This window comes from Brachyistius frenatus, unplaced genomic scaffold (genome assembly GCF_029030835.1).
Source record: "Brachyistius frenatus isolate BFR_SWC_R1_liver_20210118 unplaced genomic scaffold, ASM2903083v1 Contig_54, whole genome shotgun sequence".
Classification (NCBI taxonomy): domain Eukaryota; kingdom Metazoa; phylum Chordata; class Actinopteri; family Embiotocidae; genus Brachyistius; species Brachyistius frenatus.
This window is the reverse complement of record NW_027210653.1, coordinates 292647-309355: the sequence shown is the minus strand read 5'-3', so window position 1 is coordinate 309355 and position 16709 is coordinate 292647. Positions and strand designations below refer to the sequence as shown.

The following is a 16709-nucleotide window of genomic DNA, read 5'->3' as shown; positions in this document are numbered from 1 at the left end:
AGCTTAGATAACGCTCCCGTCACTGCAGTATCATTAGCCGGCATTCTTCCTGCATGTGTGCTCATATTCTGACAGGGGACATGCAGTACATAATTAATAATCATGCCTCATTTGTTCATTTTGCAGATTTTTCTTAAAGTGGCTGAAGATACGGGAGTGGATGCAGAAATACCACGTAAGATGATGATTCGTGTGGATTATTTTGGGGGAATAAAGAGCACTCTTCATCCCAAACACAAACACCAGTGAAATAAATTGACTGTATAAGTATTAATGCAGAAAACATTGTACTTAATGTCTGTGATTAGAAAATAGTAAGTCAACATGTCTACAAACTAATTTTACGTTAAGCCGTTAACGTGTTCATGATAGAGCTACAATTCTTCAACCATTGCTGATGTAGCGGTTGAAAAGCCTTTTTTTTTTTTTTTTTTAACTTCACTTATACAGATGCTGTTTTTTTGGTGCCACAATCTGGCTGTCACACAAGGCACTTCTGCAGCATTTAGCAAAGCTGCTGCTTATTCACGCTGGTTTTGGTCCAATGCGGAGCAGAAGCATTTAGTATCTGTAAAAGAAATATGCCAGTCAGTACGTTGACAGCTGAGGCAGCGTCTCGCTCCTGAAAGGCCATTTGATTTCTGTCCACAGTGCAGGTACATCAGTCGTAAAGAACAAAAACAAAGGATGTTTAAGGTCTCAGAAATCAGTCAAACAAATTCTGAACACAAACTGAATTAATGAGGAGGAACGGAGCTCATGTTGAAACTAACCAATAGATGTGTGACGGGTATGTAAGACAATATGAGAAAGTTTTATGGGAATACTTTAAGAGGTGACTCCATCATTGCACAGCTAAAAGTCATATTTCTTGTATTTGTGTGGGTTTGCCCTGTAGAGACAGGCAGCTTACAGCAAAGTGAAACGATATTATTGTTTAAAACCGACTTTTATTTGTCATTGATTGACCTCAACAGATAAATCTTCCATTGCCATATTTCCACAGTTTTTTTTTTTTGGGGGTATCCAACAACTTCCCCTTTCAGTTTAATCCCCCCAAAAAATGGGGTCTCTTCACGTTCTTGGAAACACCTGGGTTTGTGCCTCTTTCTTTTACAGGGAATAATATAGCGTCATGCAGGGCAGGTAGCTATTCTTATTGTTATTTATAACCCTAAATTGGGTCAGGCCAAAACAACATATCTTATTTGTATTCCCACAGCAGCAAAGGAGCTGGTGGTGAGAGACTCCAAAAGAAGATCCCGCAAATCTAAGAGGAACAGCATCTCCAGCATCCACATGAAATCAGAACCAATCATTGGGATGACTGGCAAGTCCCTTCAAATGTCATAATTGTTGTTTTTTTTTTTTTTTTTTTTAAATGAAGGAAGTTCAATTAAATATTTGTGGATGTAATTAATAGTACCGAACAGCTTCTGATTACTAATATTTGTTGGTGATATTTTAAATAGAAATATCCAAATGAACTATAGTTCCTGCTTGAGCCTTGTTCCTTTCTGTTTCTCATTTAGAATTAAAAGAAAAGTTCACAAGTAAAGTGGAAGGTGGGTACTTTATTTTCTCCTTATTACTACAATCTTTTTTTTTACCAGACACTTTTTGTTCCACAGTTAATAACTCTGTTTAGTTTGGCTTCAATTTGACTGTTTCAGCTCATTGGTTATTTTGAAAAGACAGCATAAACAAGACCTCCGTCTTCAGAATTTCCTTTCAATTCATAAATTATCTCACCTTTCGAATTTTGCTTTTATTAAAAAAAAAAATACAGCGTCTTTCATCGAGGATGAAATTTGTTTTATTATCATAATGACGTCTGTGAAGAAGAAAAAATGTTGCCTCCTTTTTAGTGACAGTATTCATAAAAAGATATAAAATCAAGTGTCTACAAAGCTCCTGTCTATCATTGGGTTTGTTTTCTATCCATGAGAAGTTACAAAAAATACCAGTTGCCACACTGAGGAATTAGCTTCACTTAAGTTATGTCTGATCAGCCCATTAGCGGGGCTAAAAAATTGTGCTCCGCAGCTCTTTTGCATATGCATAGATAATAAATAACACTGCAGGGTAATGTCCACTCCAGACCTGCAGCAGAACGCCAGTGTCAGCGGGATGGGATCGGCGGTCATCACCGGGTGGAGGCTGATCAGAAGGCAGTTCCTGGCGCTCTTTATCAAGCGCTTCCACCACGCCCGACGGAGCCGCAAGGGACTCATTGCCCAGGTAATGGCCTCAGTCTGTCATGCTGATGAATTGAAGGGTTATACGAGAAGGGTTGCATGGGAGGATCAAGGTAGGATTGTGTGAAATACATGTTGGCCTTCAAAATCAGTTAATGACACATGATAAAGTGAGCTAATTTAGAATGTGGAGGGAAAAGTCGTCCATCTCGTCAAGTCCATAGTTTTGGAGTTCACGTTGTTGGAAAAGAAATCCACACCGAGGTCGCTGAAAGATGTGAACGGCAGCATCGAGAAGGAAGTGGCATCATGGTGGTAAACTGTTTTCAATAATCATCTTCACCTTAAAAGGCGCGTGTTCTCCCAAAAAGACACGCACAGGACAGACGTCAGGGTTTAATGTTGCTGCTGAGATTTGTTTCTGTGATCAGACAAGTGTCAATATCCTGGACCACAAATGTTTCACTCTCACCCTTGCACTTTGAAAGGATGTCACAGCTAGTTTCAATCACAGGAAGCTATTAATACATTTGTGTGTCGATACAAGGTGCTGACAGCTTCACCTGATCGCTGTGATTGGCAGCACAAAAGGCAAAGTGACACCCATGATTTGTTTTTCCTTCGTTTTACCGTGCGCTAATCGTGTGCTTTCATTAACCACGTATTAAATGTGATTGCACAACAATTAGAGAGATGACAGACTCCTATTAGCTTGTTAGGTGTATGTCTATATTATTTTGTTCCCTAGAAACATAATTTCAGAAGTCAAAACCAATAAAGAGACATCGTTTAAACAAGTCAAAACCAATTTCGTTAAGGAGCAATTTTCAAAGTTTTTTTTGTTTTTTTTTTCCACCCAAGTTTTAAAAAGTGTGTTCTGGCTTTAATTGTATTGACACACGTGTCGATATTCATTGTGTGTGTGTGTATGCGTGTATGACAGCTGCCATGATGCTGAAATAATGCGCACTGAAAATGCTCGTCCTCGCCTGAAGGGAACAGAGGGAGGGGAGGGACGGGGGGCTCTGCTTCACCTTTTGAGATGTGCACAGGCTCTTCGTGTAATTTGCCGCTGAACCAATCCCCATTAGTCACTGTCAATCTCGGACGTCCCTCCTTAGTGTGGGACGCAGAGCAGGATGGAAGGATAAGTGTGCGACTGCGGATGTACAAGGGTGCACATTGTCTGCAAGGGCACACCTCCTACCTCTTCCTCTTTACTCATTTGGCTAAAGGTCCCCCCCCCCCCCGCCCACCCCCGTCATGTCAACAGCTCCCATTGTCAGCAGATATGATTGTGCAGTGAGGTAATCCCCCTGAATACAAGCGGTTAGGGGAATATAAAAGAGATTACGGCCTGAAACACAAAAGGAGTGATTTATGGGGCTGGAAGTCGGGGGACAGGCGAGGCTTGGCAATGTCAGAGTCAGAGGGAAGCAGTCATTGGTTACGTTGTGGTGGACGGGTTGAAGGGGTTCTGTTGTTCGGAGCTGGCACCGAACGTACTGCAACAACACTTTTCAATACCGTAGACTGTATATAAACGTGGACGTAACTTCCGGGTTTGAAAAACGAGGCCGAAGCGCTTTAAGCTGCGATACCACTGAGGGCCACTAGGGGTTGGCTCCATATTCGGCTTGTCTCATCTCATTCAATTCGAGGTCGATCCAATTTTTTTCCACAAGTTATCAAGGTTTTACCGGCTAAAGTAAGTCTTGTTTCATGCGGTGTTTTGTTTACCATTTTACCACTGGTGATAGGTTTACTAACTATTTGTTACATTTTGTGTGAAGGCTGTGAAAAGAAAAGGCCTCATTATGACATCAGTAAAAACATCCAAGGTGATGTTATTATCCACTCTAACGCAGGGCAAAGCCAGAAAGCTATTATTCATAAATGAAATTGGATAGACGTAAATTATTGTTGAGGAAATAACCTCAGTCTAATGAGGCATTTGACTTTGCAGGAAACAAAACATCTTAATCTTGTTGTGGTGTTTTTTTTTACCCTTTTTTTTTCTTTCTTTTTTTGTGTGTGTGCTTCTAATCCCCTCCTCTTCTTTAAATCCCCACTAAACTTGAAAATGTGATAAACTCATGCATTGTTCATGGGAGTGCTTCGGCTCTGTGAGCATAATGACTTCGCCCAGGTTTTTTTTTTGTGTGTGGATTTCTCTCAATGGAAGAAGTACCAGCTGTCACCTGCAATTACTGTCGAGAGAAAGAAAGAGAGAGGGAGCAACAGAACAAGAATCGTTCTTTCTTGTGCGCTCTGCCATTAAGCTTTTCAGTCTCATTGCTGCTCTTTATCTTACCCTGCAAGCACATTTCCATGGCCACAGCTCGCCTGCAGTAAATTTAGGATTTTTCAATTGGAGCATCTTGAAATGGCCTGGCAAATGGCGTGCCCTGCAATTAATCAAGTGCATGCGAACCTCCCCTTTTGCTACCCAGCGCAACCCAAACCTACCAATGATTAAACAGTAAAGATACCCTGCATTTTTCCCGCTGGCCTTTTTGTCAGCTCGAACAATGTAATGAAAAGAGAATTACATGTTGAAGAAAAGAGGATTGGATGGGGAGGTTGGGGAAAGCACGTCTTGTGTTTGTTTTTCTTTTTTCTTAAAAGAAAAATTACACAAAAGACAAGAGAATGGCGAGAAACTAATTATATCTGAGTGGCCAGACGATGGTGGCCGTGTTGGAAGTGTTTAATCAAACTCATAAAGCATGCAGGAGAGCCCAAACAAGTTGACGTGGAGCATATTAATGTGCGCGCGTTATTGCATCGGTCCTGCGTTATTGTTGATTGCATCAGGCATTTTGCATTTTGTCATGACAGTAAGGGAGCTCGGGGAAGGCGAGTGATGAAATTGATCTCGCATTGACTAATGAGTAGTGGAAGGCTCGCACACGTAAACATGCATCTGTATCACCCCTGCAGACGCCCTTCATCATTCATCTAAAGCAGGGCGGCTATAATTTCATCACTGGTAACTGTTCCGCTGTGTATTGTAACACTGGTCATAAAAGGAATACAGCTTGTTTGCACAGATATAATGACATACTGTATATTCTGCTGCATCTGTTACTCTACAGTACCTCTAGGATTAAATGCAGTGTTGGGAAGGTTACATTTGAAATACAATCAGTTCCTGGTTACCCTGTAAAAAAAATGTAATACCTTATGTAACTATTTTAATTACTTAATCAAAGTAACTTATCACAGTTGATGGCATTTTGATGACTTTGCTTACGAATGTTTTAAACTGGGCAATAAAGCTGAAAAGTCCTTAGATATAAATGTAAACTAGGCCGTGTAAACCTCTCAACAATTCTTAACACTGATTACGTATTATTTAAAAGTTCTTCCAAATAACTTTAATTGAAATGGAAATGTTTTGATTTCAACCCACAGCCAGCAAAATAAATCAAAAGTATGTAGATCACAACCGTTTGTAGTGAAGGAAAAATGTTCCCAAAACTTAAGGGCAACTCCGTGCTGAGTGATGATAGAAATATCAGCAGGGCTATCACTATTTGCCGATACTGGTTTTTGAATGGCTCTTTTTAAATACCTTTCCTTTTTATACAACAACATTGCCAACAGCCTCAGTATGGTTGATTAGAGCAATGAATGTTGATTTAATTAGCACACGAGAAGCGAGTTTAAACAAGATAACCAATTAAAAGGAAGGTTCATTGGAGTGCATACAGCCCAATGAAGATAGAAGACATTCCTACTGGGAGAAACGATGAAAAGCAGCAAAAAGAATATTCTAGTCTACATATAAGAGTTTTACAGATATTCTGATATTCAAATGTAACCCCTTTGTAATCACCAACATTTTGAATAGTAACACACAATCACACCAATTATTACACAAATTCTCAGTAATTGTAACTGGTTACAATTACTTTTCCATTTATGATCTAGTTACATGTAATTAGTTACTCCCCAACACTGATTACATGAATCTTCAAAGCAGAGAATGTTCGGGATTTCTGTTTCTGAATTCAATCATGAACCTTTGAAAAGTTGTAAAATAGTCTATTTATTTTTTTGTTGCGTTGTTTCCTTTTGTTTTGAATCTTTAGGACTGTTTTATTAATTTTGGGGCACAGCACTGAAATCATTTTCTTTTACAATTACTTCCTGTGACGTTTTTGAAATGTCTTTTCTAATTGTTTTATGGAACATTTTGCTTCAAAGGTGTTTCAGATGTCGCGGGATAAATGTCTCCAGGTGAGAACTGACAGTTTAATGAGGTGTTTTAACTTTAAATTGTCTCTGTCTGCCCAGGTGATCTTGCCTGCTGTTTTTGTGTGCCTGTCTCTGATCTTCTCGCTCATCATCCCGCCATTCACTGAATATCCGAGTCTGGAGCTGCAACCCTGGATGTACGGGCTGCCTCAAACCACCTTTTACAGGTAACAGCGCTCTCGTAAGACATATATCATTTGTCGGAGTTGTTTTTTTATTAGTTAATGCGACATTTTAACCCAGTTCACCTCAAAGCATTATTTTAATTTTGTGATTCTATGATTTCTTATTAAAGCTCTACTCTACTGCCAAATGAAATGAGCATTTCAAATTAAAATGCAAATTTGATATTCGCGGAGAGCTATTAGACTATTATTACTCATATTATTAACTAGACCCATCACCAGCCACACACAGAGAAAGAGAGACCAACTCACGCCATAAAACTCGGGCTCAGCAAATGTCTTCCAACGTCAAAAAGCCTCGCCTTGTACGAAGCTGATGAAAAGCATGTCTTTAGCTGTCATCCTTGAGATGAGGGCCGTTCATGCTCTTTATGTCTAACATCAAACTTACTTTGTCAGGCCATTGATCATTGATTTGTGTTTGGACCGTTTGCTCTGTGTTTTTCTGTCAAATTGCTGTGCACGGTTGTGATGGACTCCTGGTACGCTGTCTCCACACAGAACCTTTTGACAGCTGCAGTAGTCAATACATGTATCTCCTGTTTGCATTGTGGCATTTAATCTTACACGTTTTTACCTGACAAAGTCCATCGCCTGGTAGCAAGTAGCAACATGTTCCTCTCCTCCTCGTGTTATTTATTGGTGTTTGTCAAACAGCTTTTACGTGAATTATCGCCACCTGCTGGCATGAGTAATGCATTAATACCAGTAAAATCAAGGGAAGTTAGGTAGAACAGTGGATTTTAGTTTTTTTTTTTTTTAATGACTTTACAAATCATGACCTATGCCTGATTCTAGAAACAAACAATTTGGACCCTTTTTATGAATATTATTTTCGCAGGGAAGAATCTTCTGGCAAAGAATATTTACTGTTAAGAAAAAGGAAAAGCGTGTTTGAAAAATTGAAAAGAGCACTGGAGATTTGTAGATGAACAAAGAGACTGCAACCTTGGAGGAGAGTTACACATCAATTACAGAAAATCAAAGCAAATACATGTCAGAAATGTGTTCGCTGTCTTATTGTAAGAGATTTTTGTATTACTGAAGTCATCAATCTGGACACTTTCCTGTTTTTGGCTGCAGCTTGATATTGAGACATACAGTCATCAGTGATACGTCTCAGCCTTGGTGGACTTAGAAACAAACTGAGAACAAACACAAAGCACCACTTTAAACTGCTCTTTTAAAAAAATCTCACCATATTTTGTAAAACGTTTAGTAATAAACAACGTATATCCCCATGTGTCCATATTTACTATAAATGACACTTATCTGACAAGACTTGTGACAGGGCTTATTTCTTAGTGTGATTTTAGAGGTAAAATACCTCCACGTTCACACCAATGAGCTAAAAATTGCTGCCGGGGCATCTCATCTTTCTCTATAACAACAGAAATTGCAGCTGAATTCTAATGCGCACCGATGGTTAAAGCATCTGTCCAAACCGTCAAGCTAATCTTGACGTCGTATTCATACTGTGTTCATGTGACATGAAGCTGTCGTCGCTTATCCAGTCTGCAGGTATTTCATTTCCCCTGGAAGCACTTTGCAAAAATTCCCTTTGAGGATGTGAAGACACAATGAGCATAGCCTCATGTGAAACTGGTTGAGTCAAGATAGAATCTAAACTCTTGGTCAGAATGAGAAGCTGCTCACTTTGTATTTAAACACTTTCATTTGATATGATGGAATGTAAAAAAAACACTTGAGACTTTATGATTGTTTTATCTCCTCAAAGCAATTAAGTATATATTTGTATGTTTTGCTTTTACACTAGTTTGACATTAGATATTTTCAGTTTTTCAATATATGTTTTTATATGTATTTATTTATATTGTTTTTTTTTAATCAAATTTGGTGTAATAATAAATGCAACTTTAGTTCTTGTAAATATAATTTATATAACTTGTTTGTAACCTTCCAATTTACATATATCTATTGTAATAATGAGGCCACATTTTAATACACCATAGATTTGACATCACATGCACATGAATAATATTAGCATGCAATTCAATGCGGACACCAAATTGGCAGTAATTTATTGTACAGTTTTTGGAAACATTTTAAAGTTGGTTGTATTTTCTGTGCTTAAACCAAATTCTCCAGATAGTTTAAAGTTAAAAAGCCACAGTTTTAACAACAATCTAAACTACAACCCTAAAACTTTAACCTTAAAGACAGTGGTCATCACACTTCAAATAAGATCATGTGGGTTTTAAAATGAAACAAATAAACCTGTTTTTTGGTTTGTTTGTTTTTTTCAAAAATTAATTAAAACAATTGCAATTGAATAAACAAATTTTTTTTCATCTTTTTTTTGCTAAAACATTCAAGTGAGGCTCTGTCGCTCTCCATGGTGCTGAAACATACTAATCCAGTCTGACTCTGCATAACTCTTTTCACAGAACTCCTTCACTCGGGTCGCTCTCCACAGTGCTGAAACCTTCCAAACCCAGTCTTTTTGCTTTAGTCTTCACTAGCACTTAGCAACCACCTGTGACCTACTGCAACACCTGCCTGGGCTAACAAGGCTAACAATAACAGTCTTGCCAAAATTACAAACCAGAATGTAATGGCAAACAACAAATGGCATGTTTGCAACCCACCGGAAAACCAATATATTTTCTAGAAACACCCTAAAAGCTGCACAGCTATCCACTGAAGATGGCTTCACTGTAGTGGAATTACACTCACAGCTGCTTTCAAAAGGCCAATGAGACCTTTTCACATCACTGTGTCCTGTCTTCACACTAAAAGGTTGATATAAGTTTTTTTTTTAATCAGGGTAACTTACCAGAACACAATACAACATGTGAGAAGTGGTAGTAAAATGATTCATTCATGACTTTACAGCCCGAATGGATCTCACTCACTATGATTATAATTGCCATGTAGTCACTGCCAAAGTGGCAAAACATGAACTGCACATTTAGTTTTCTGGGGAATTCAAGCGAACTGTTCATGTGTGATGCGTTTGAAACTTGGGCTGATCATCATTTCAAATTCATTCCCTTTAGCTAAGTTGTAAATGTTGTATTTTCACTTTAGTGCTTTTTAAAAAAAAAAAAATCAAACTTGATAATGATTGTAACGAAAAGTGGTGTCTTTTAATCTTAAAAGTTTATTCCAAGGAGCATTATTGTACTTCACTACGTACCTCACAGATGCCAATGATCCATATTTCAGCTTTGACTTATTTAAGATAATAATCACGTAATTTAGAATTTCAAGCTTTGAACCCTGCTTACTAGTTTATCATGCATAGCTGAGGTAATAATACATTAGTTCCCCTTTGTAGTTTTAATTTGTGGTTGGTTTGGTTTATTTTTTTCAAAAAAAATCGGCATCAGATATTTCCCTTCTGCTCGCAAATTCCCCAAAAGGGTTGTTTCTGTATTATAGTGTAGCCTTCATTTGACTTTCTTTCTGATACTGTCTCACTTCTTGCTTTTATGATGTTTCATTTCGACTTGATGAACTATTCATTAGTTCCACTGTTTCTGTGTATATGCACAAGTCTTCATTTTTGGAACCATCCAATAGTTTTATTATCTTGAATAACATGGTAACCCAGCCATTGTTAATTGCAAAACAGATGGCTGCACATAATCCATTTTTTACAATCGGACCACTTCAATTGCGCTCACTGGTGGCCAAGGAAAATGACCGTGTGACCTTCATGGAGACGCCTCTAAATGAGACAATGAACACTGTATTAATCCAAATGGTTGGCTGGGCGGCGGCCACCGCTGGCAGAAAGCCATCACGATGGTCTTTATGAAACACTGTGTTTTAACTCCCACAGCACCCTTAAGATAAAGGGCAGAGTGTGTGTGGTTAGTAATGAGAGTGAAATTGGAATTGGAAGATTGTTTAAGTGAGACACAGGGCTTAGATATGTACAGGACACTCGGATGATAATGAAAGGCTGTGAAGAACCTTCATTGTACACAGAATCCTGAACAGGCTGATATCAGTGGGAGTTTGGACAGGAATACACATCTGGACAGAAGCTGGACTCAAACCACAGAGAACATCACTTTACAGTCAATAGTGTTTTGGGAATTCAGGTTTTTGACTCTTTGGCCAAAAGGTCGATGAATTTAATGATTTTTCTCTCATTCTTCATTAAGCTAACCCCAACGTTGTGCAGCATTGCTATCGACTATTACCGTAAAATGGACCTCTCTCGATCCCCTGGTGGACAATGTCTCAGTTCCTTTCAGGGCTTTTTAATGATATGTTTAAGATTAATGATTGTCTAAACTGTGCTTTGCCAGTGTGCAAAACAAATCAGAGGACTAAAATCTGAATTGGTTGTGACATGAAATGGTATTGCAAACCTAATGGCAGAAATCTGAGGTTTTGGTCAATCATGCTGCTTATTTGAGTGTGAACAAACTGACTGAGCATTATTCTGGCTCATAATAGATCAGTGACTGATGTGATATCAAGCCTCTAACATTAAATTATTGACCATCCAGTGAGAGACACCAGTCAAACCACCAGTAGGCTCAGACTTTCTCTTCCTCACTCTTCTGTAAACGCGTCTCTTATTGGCTGTTCTCAGTCTTCTTCTTTGGTGAATCTGTGATCTCAGCATAGAGCCCTGAATTGTTTGATTGTAAGTACCAACCATTCTGGTATTAGTAAGACTACACAGATCGCTCAGTACATTGATTTAGCTGATTAAGACACCAATCTGATACTCTGCCATCCTGTATAATTACTCCAGATCTCAGCCAGTCATTGGTGATGACCACCATGGGTCTGATTCATTTTGAATGACTAAATGACAATTACTGTGTAAATCAGGCCAGTTGACCTGCATTGTTGAGACATGATTCAGACTCGGCTTTAACCAATCAAAGCTTGCAGCACCACAACTGGTGCTAATGCATGCTTTAGGCTTTAATGCATGTTTTTCAATATTTTCTTCCCAGTGTGGACAGGTTAACGATGGCTCCACCAAACAGCTCTTTCTTTTACTTTTTTTTCTTTACCTGTGCACTCGTGTTCGAACAAAAGACCCATTCATACTTGTTGGTCTGTTTTTTTTTGACATTTTGACAGATTAGCTGGCGCTCCCGGATTAAAATGACATGTCGAACTACCGGGAGAGATGAAATGTAAAATCTTCTTGCATGCTTCAAAATGTTGGAATGTTTTTATTTGTAATCATGACATGCCTATTATTTACAGCAATGATGGCCCAGAAAACATGGAAGTGTCCCGGGTGGTTGAGACCTTGGTGAACGACCCTGGTTTTGGGACGCGCTGCATGAATGGAGACCCCATACCGTAAGCATTTCTAAGGATAAAAGGTTAACAGCTTATGGAGCAAAACATGGCGGCCATACATCCAGGTCGAATGGGACTGATAATGTATGAAGCTTTGAAAGCCGTGTGTGTGTGTGTGTGTGTGTGTGTGTGTGTGTGTGTGTGTGTGTGTGTGTGTGTGTGTGTGTGTCAGACATAGAAGAAGCTTTCTTTTTTTCTTTTTTTTTTTAAAAGGGCCAAGTAACCCGGAGTTTCTCTGCGTGACTTTGAAAACCAATTTGTAAGAACAAATTTGATCAATAAATAATTAGCTTTCCACATGTTCTCTAGATAATTCTGATCAGAATAGTTGTATAATGAATACATATTTTTAAACCAAGACATGAAATGGAAATATTACTTGGAGCCCACATAGTTCACAAATGTTTGAGTATCAGAAATGCAGTGATTGTCTTGTTGTGCTTATAGGCTTCACACACCTCTTTGAATTTAGAGGTATTTTCCAGCAGTCTTAAAACTATAAGTTTCTTGTGACTCATGTTGTTTTTACTATAAAACATAACTCCTATAATATTCACTTGATATACCTGTAATACCTCGATCCACTCTCATTAATTTGATATGAAACTTTACTGCTTTAATGACTTAAATTGTATTTTAAACAGCAGTTATAATTGTATTGATTACAAGAGGATATTTTGGCAATAGAATCAATGGCGACCAATGAAATAGTCGTGTTTTCTTCTTTGTTATCCTGCAGGAATTTACCGTGTTCCTCCAGTGGCGCCGATTGGTTTACTTCCCCCGTGGATCAGTCGGTCACTGATATCTTCCTCAACGGGAACTGGAGCATGTCTAACCCGTCCCCCGCCTGTCAGTGCAGCACTCCTAAACGGGCCATCATGTTACCTGACTGTCCGCCCGGAGCCGGAGGTCTCCCCCCACCACAGGTCAGACTCCGCAGCTCGTGGTTTTCAGCGGTGGATCAGCTTGTTTGTGAATTCATGGTTATAAGATCAATCGTGTGCAACATTGAATGTGTCAGCGTACGTCTTGATGTCTCCTGAGCAAGAAATTGAAACTTGCTCATCCAGGGCTGCTGTTCCAGTGTACATTTCCTGAATGTGTGTCACAGATGGATATACTGCAAGCAGGAGAGTGGAGCGGTCTAAATGTAAAAAAAAAAAAAAAAATCATTGACACAACCGTACAATAAAACTGCTTATCGTGGAAGCTTTCGGCTTGCAGTCTGAAAGTCACAGTCAGCATCATTTTTATTTGAAAACATAAGGTACTTACTAACAAGGAATTTGCATTGCATTGCAAAATGTAAATCAGCCTTTTGTGCTGCCTCCCTTTTGTGAACTAGCACGCATGCATGAAAGTGGGACCAAAATTGATTCCAGTGAAAGTACACTGAATTGGTCATTGCCAGTGATTCAGCTTCTTCCACATAGCTGCTAAAAAATATATTTTTTTTTTTTATACCCATAGCGTGTCCTTTATCTTTTTCAGGTGTAGGCCAAATTTCTACCTTTACTGAACCTCACCTTTTCTGCCACCGTCACAATTCCTGGGAACTTTTCCCGTCCTCCTGAAGTCAATACCAATCCTTTACAGGCCATTACTTTAACTATATACATGGCCAAATGCAGCTCGAGCAAATGTAGCACGGTCTGACCTGAAGAGGTCCGATCCAGGCTGAGATCGATTGGGAAAGTTAGCGACACCACATCACTGCCTGCCAGCCTCCGCCTGCCGGCCACCACCTGCCGCCTGAACCAATCACGACACAGAGAGAGAGCGGCGTCTCATTTGGAGCTAAATGATTTGCACTGCTGTCTCCCAATGATAATGAGAAATCTAAGCTTGAGAGAGAATAGATGGAGAAGCGGCCGCCACCACTCCAATGTCATCTTATTAGAGATGGCTTTGTCTGTTTACTCAGGCTTTGTGGCATGTGCCTGCAATTGAAGAGATTTGCATTTGAGTGTCTCCGAGCAAACCCCCCCCACCAAAACATGCCAATATTTCCTCCTTCTTGGAGATTTATGATGGTTGAGAGTGTGTTTGTAGTAGTTTACCCCAGATGGAGGGAGAAAAAGAATAAAGGAGTACTGATGTGTGATTCCCTGAGATGTAGCTGCCAAACAGCATTACATTTACAAGAGACTGTGAGTAGCGAACTCACAGTTTTACATTTTTATCTTCATAGAGACTCGATGTCTGTGCTGATTAGTCCTGCAAAGCCTTCAGGTGATGATGTTGGTGTGCTTTTATTTTTTACATTTTTCCCCAAGGCTGCAAAAGCAGGTGAGCATGGGGAGTCCTGTGATAATGCACAGTCATGCTGGATGTTGGATAGCTCAGTGCTTACATGCAATTGCATTCCAGACAAACTGGGTTTTTGGCAGCAACGTATAAATCCTCAAATATGTCTTTATCATACTAAAACAGGGTTTCTGCAGATAAAAACAAATCTTGTGATGAAATGAGGTGAGGACTAACGCAGTCTGAACTGTGGGCTGGTGGGCAGACTTGGTGTAAGTAGATTTCAGTTGAGAGAGAGTTTGGCACCAAATCATGTGTGAAGGTTAGGTGTGAAAAATAAAATCAGATACGACAATTAGTGTATGATTATGTACACATCTTGGTAATGTTTATGTATCATAGATGAGACACATTTATCCTATGTAGTCCAAGCTTGTTTGGCAAGTCAGACTGGGCTTGATCATATATGGGCAGGGGTCGGCAAGGATATATTGTAACTCTATTTTATCCTATTAATCTATTATCTTCTTTTTAATTTTAACTGTTCTTATGCCTTTTATTTTTAGCGTTATCAGCATTATCAGATCAGTGTCTCATTCTCTTACACTTAATCTACCCAGAAGTCAGCTGTTCAATATATTTATTCCAGAACTAACATTTCAACGATTTGATGAAACACAATTCAATGTTAATATAATTTCCAGCCTTTAATACACACCTGCAGTCCTGACACAGTAGTTATTCATTTCAAATTGAAATAAAAATATTTTTTCCAAAAGCCATTTTTCTGAAAAGACTATTTAATGTGAATGTATTTAGAATTTCTTTTCATCTAATTAATGTGTCACTCTGAAAAAAAGACCTTGTGGATTAATCTAATTACACAATAGACAGTTTTAAAGTTGCTTCACCGTGGTTCAAAATGCTTCACAAGTTATTTAAAGTGTAAGGTTTAATAGTAATTGCAGGTTCAATTTGCAAAACAAGTCAGAGGTTACAAGGCTCCTTTCAGCCTGGGTTCTTAGAGGAAGTGAGGGAAGGTTGAAAAGGAGATCATCTGTCACATGAAATAAAATGATTTAGTCTCATAATTCCCCTGACATTTCCCCCTTAAATGTACGACGTACTTGGAAGTGTCGTTTTGGAAGGACTAACAGGCCAGAAGTAAAAGTCGATGATTTCCAACAAGCAGGACATTCAATGATACAGTATGACACTGCATGTCTCATCTGCCACTCGTGTATTTATACCAGATCCCCTATACATTCCTACATGTAGCCCCGCGCTACTTAATTTCACACTCTTCATGGATATCGAATTCTTTGTTAAACTTGTGTGAGTCTTGCTGGGTGCTCCTTTCTGAGACGAGGCCATCCAGGGCCATTTTAAAGGAGCAACTGTCCGGGAATCGTGTTAAAGGATGATTGTTGAGACAGTCAGACAAGAGAAGTGGCCTTTTTGTAACCTTTTCCGATCCCTGATGTTCGGTCCCAGCTTATGACAGCGCTGTCAGGGAGAGTCCCCCATTTGTTAAGGTGCTTCTTGTATCTTTGTATCTTCCTGGTGCCCTGCAAGGCCGTCAAGGTATTTTCTCTCTACCCCTCTTTTTTATTTTTTTTACTTTGCTCTTTCCCTTCCCTCCATCGGCTTCTTTGTTTTAAACAGATCCCCTTCTTTTTTTTCTTTTTCTTTTTTATTGCCTCTCATTCTGAGTAATTTTCTCTTATTTTTTGAATTGCTGCTACTTTGAGGCATTTCTACTTTATCGTGTCATGCTGTAAGTGGCTAATAGTTTTAGTACACTTAGCCCCTGTAAAAAGACCATTTGTGAACGCCAATTCCTGCCTACATTCTGTTACATTCACTTGCATCATCTCCCCTTTATTTACAACATCTTATTTGTTCCAATTCAGATCCTGTAAAAGGATATTAAATGGACTCTCGGTTTTGCATGGAAACAACCTTGAGGACATTGAGTTATTATCATGGAACAAGAATATCGCCGGTCATTTCCCACTGGCTAAAATAACTTTACATTTAGTATAAGAAGCTGCTACAGGAGGATAATATAACACAATGCAAGTGAGAGGAGGGGAACATTTATATGCATTAACAGTCACTTTCCTGTCTTAATCACTTTCCTTTTGCGTAATGCAAAATGTTCTTTATTTGGCTGAGGTCAGTTTTTGCAACACAGAGAGCTGGCAAACTTTCCAGCCTTTTATTTCATCATCTGACAACCTAAAAGATTCATACCATTCTGTGAGGAATCATATGGTAGAAAAGCAGTTTTGTGATGTAGCAGTTGATCATGGTTCTCTTTTTTTTTTAACAATACCAGTGTTCTTTATAAATGATAGCGAATGTACGGGGGGGGGGGGGGGACCAGTCCTGTTGCATGTGAATAATGCACAGGAACTTTGACAATGTTTGCAATTTTATCACGTGATCATCATCAGTTCCTGAGTTACACATGTTTGTGTGTGCTGGTTACGGCACTTCTGCAATT

At 39.0% G+C, this 16709-nt stretch overlaps 1 protein-coding gene across 1 annotated transcript in view; it reads left to right on the top strand.

Moving 5' to 3' along the window:
• Positions 1–16709, top strand: part of LOC138624703 (phospholipid-transporting ATPase ABCA1) — a 143641-nt gene that overhangs the window by 64176 nt on the left and 62756 nt on the right. Inside the window, exons 25-31 of the mRNA XM_069705081.1 lie at positions 127–175; positions 1223–1330; positions 1533–1565; positions 2102–2241; positions 6501–6628; positions 11852–11950; positions 12690–12879. Coding sequence (XP_069561182.1) covers positions 127–175; positions 1223–1330; positions 1533–1565; positions 2102–2241; positions 6501–6628; positions 11852–11950; positions 12690–12879 — 747 coding nt within the window. The remainder of the gene's footprint in view (positions 1–126; positions 176–1222; positions 1331–1532; positions 1566–2101; positions 2242–6500; positions 6629–11851; positions 11951–12689; positions 12880–16709) is intronic.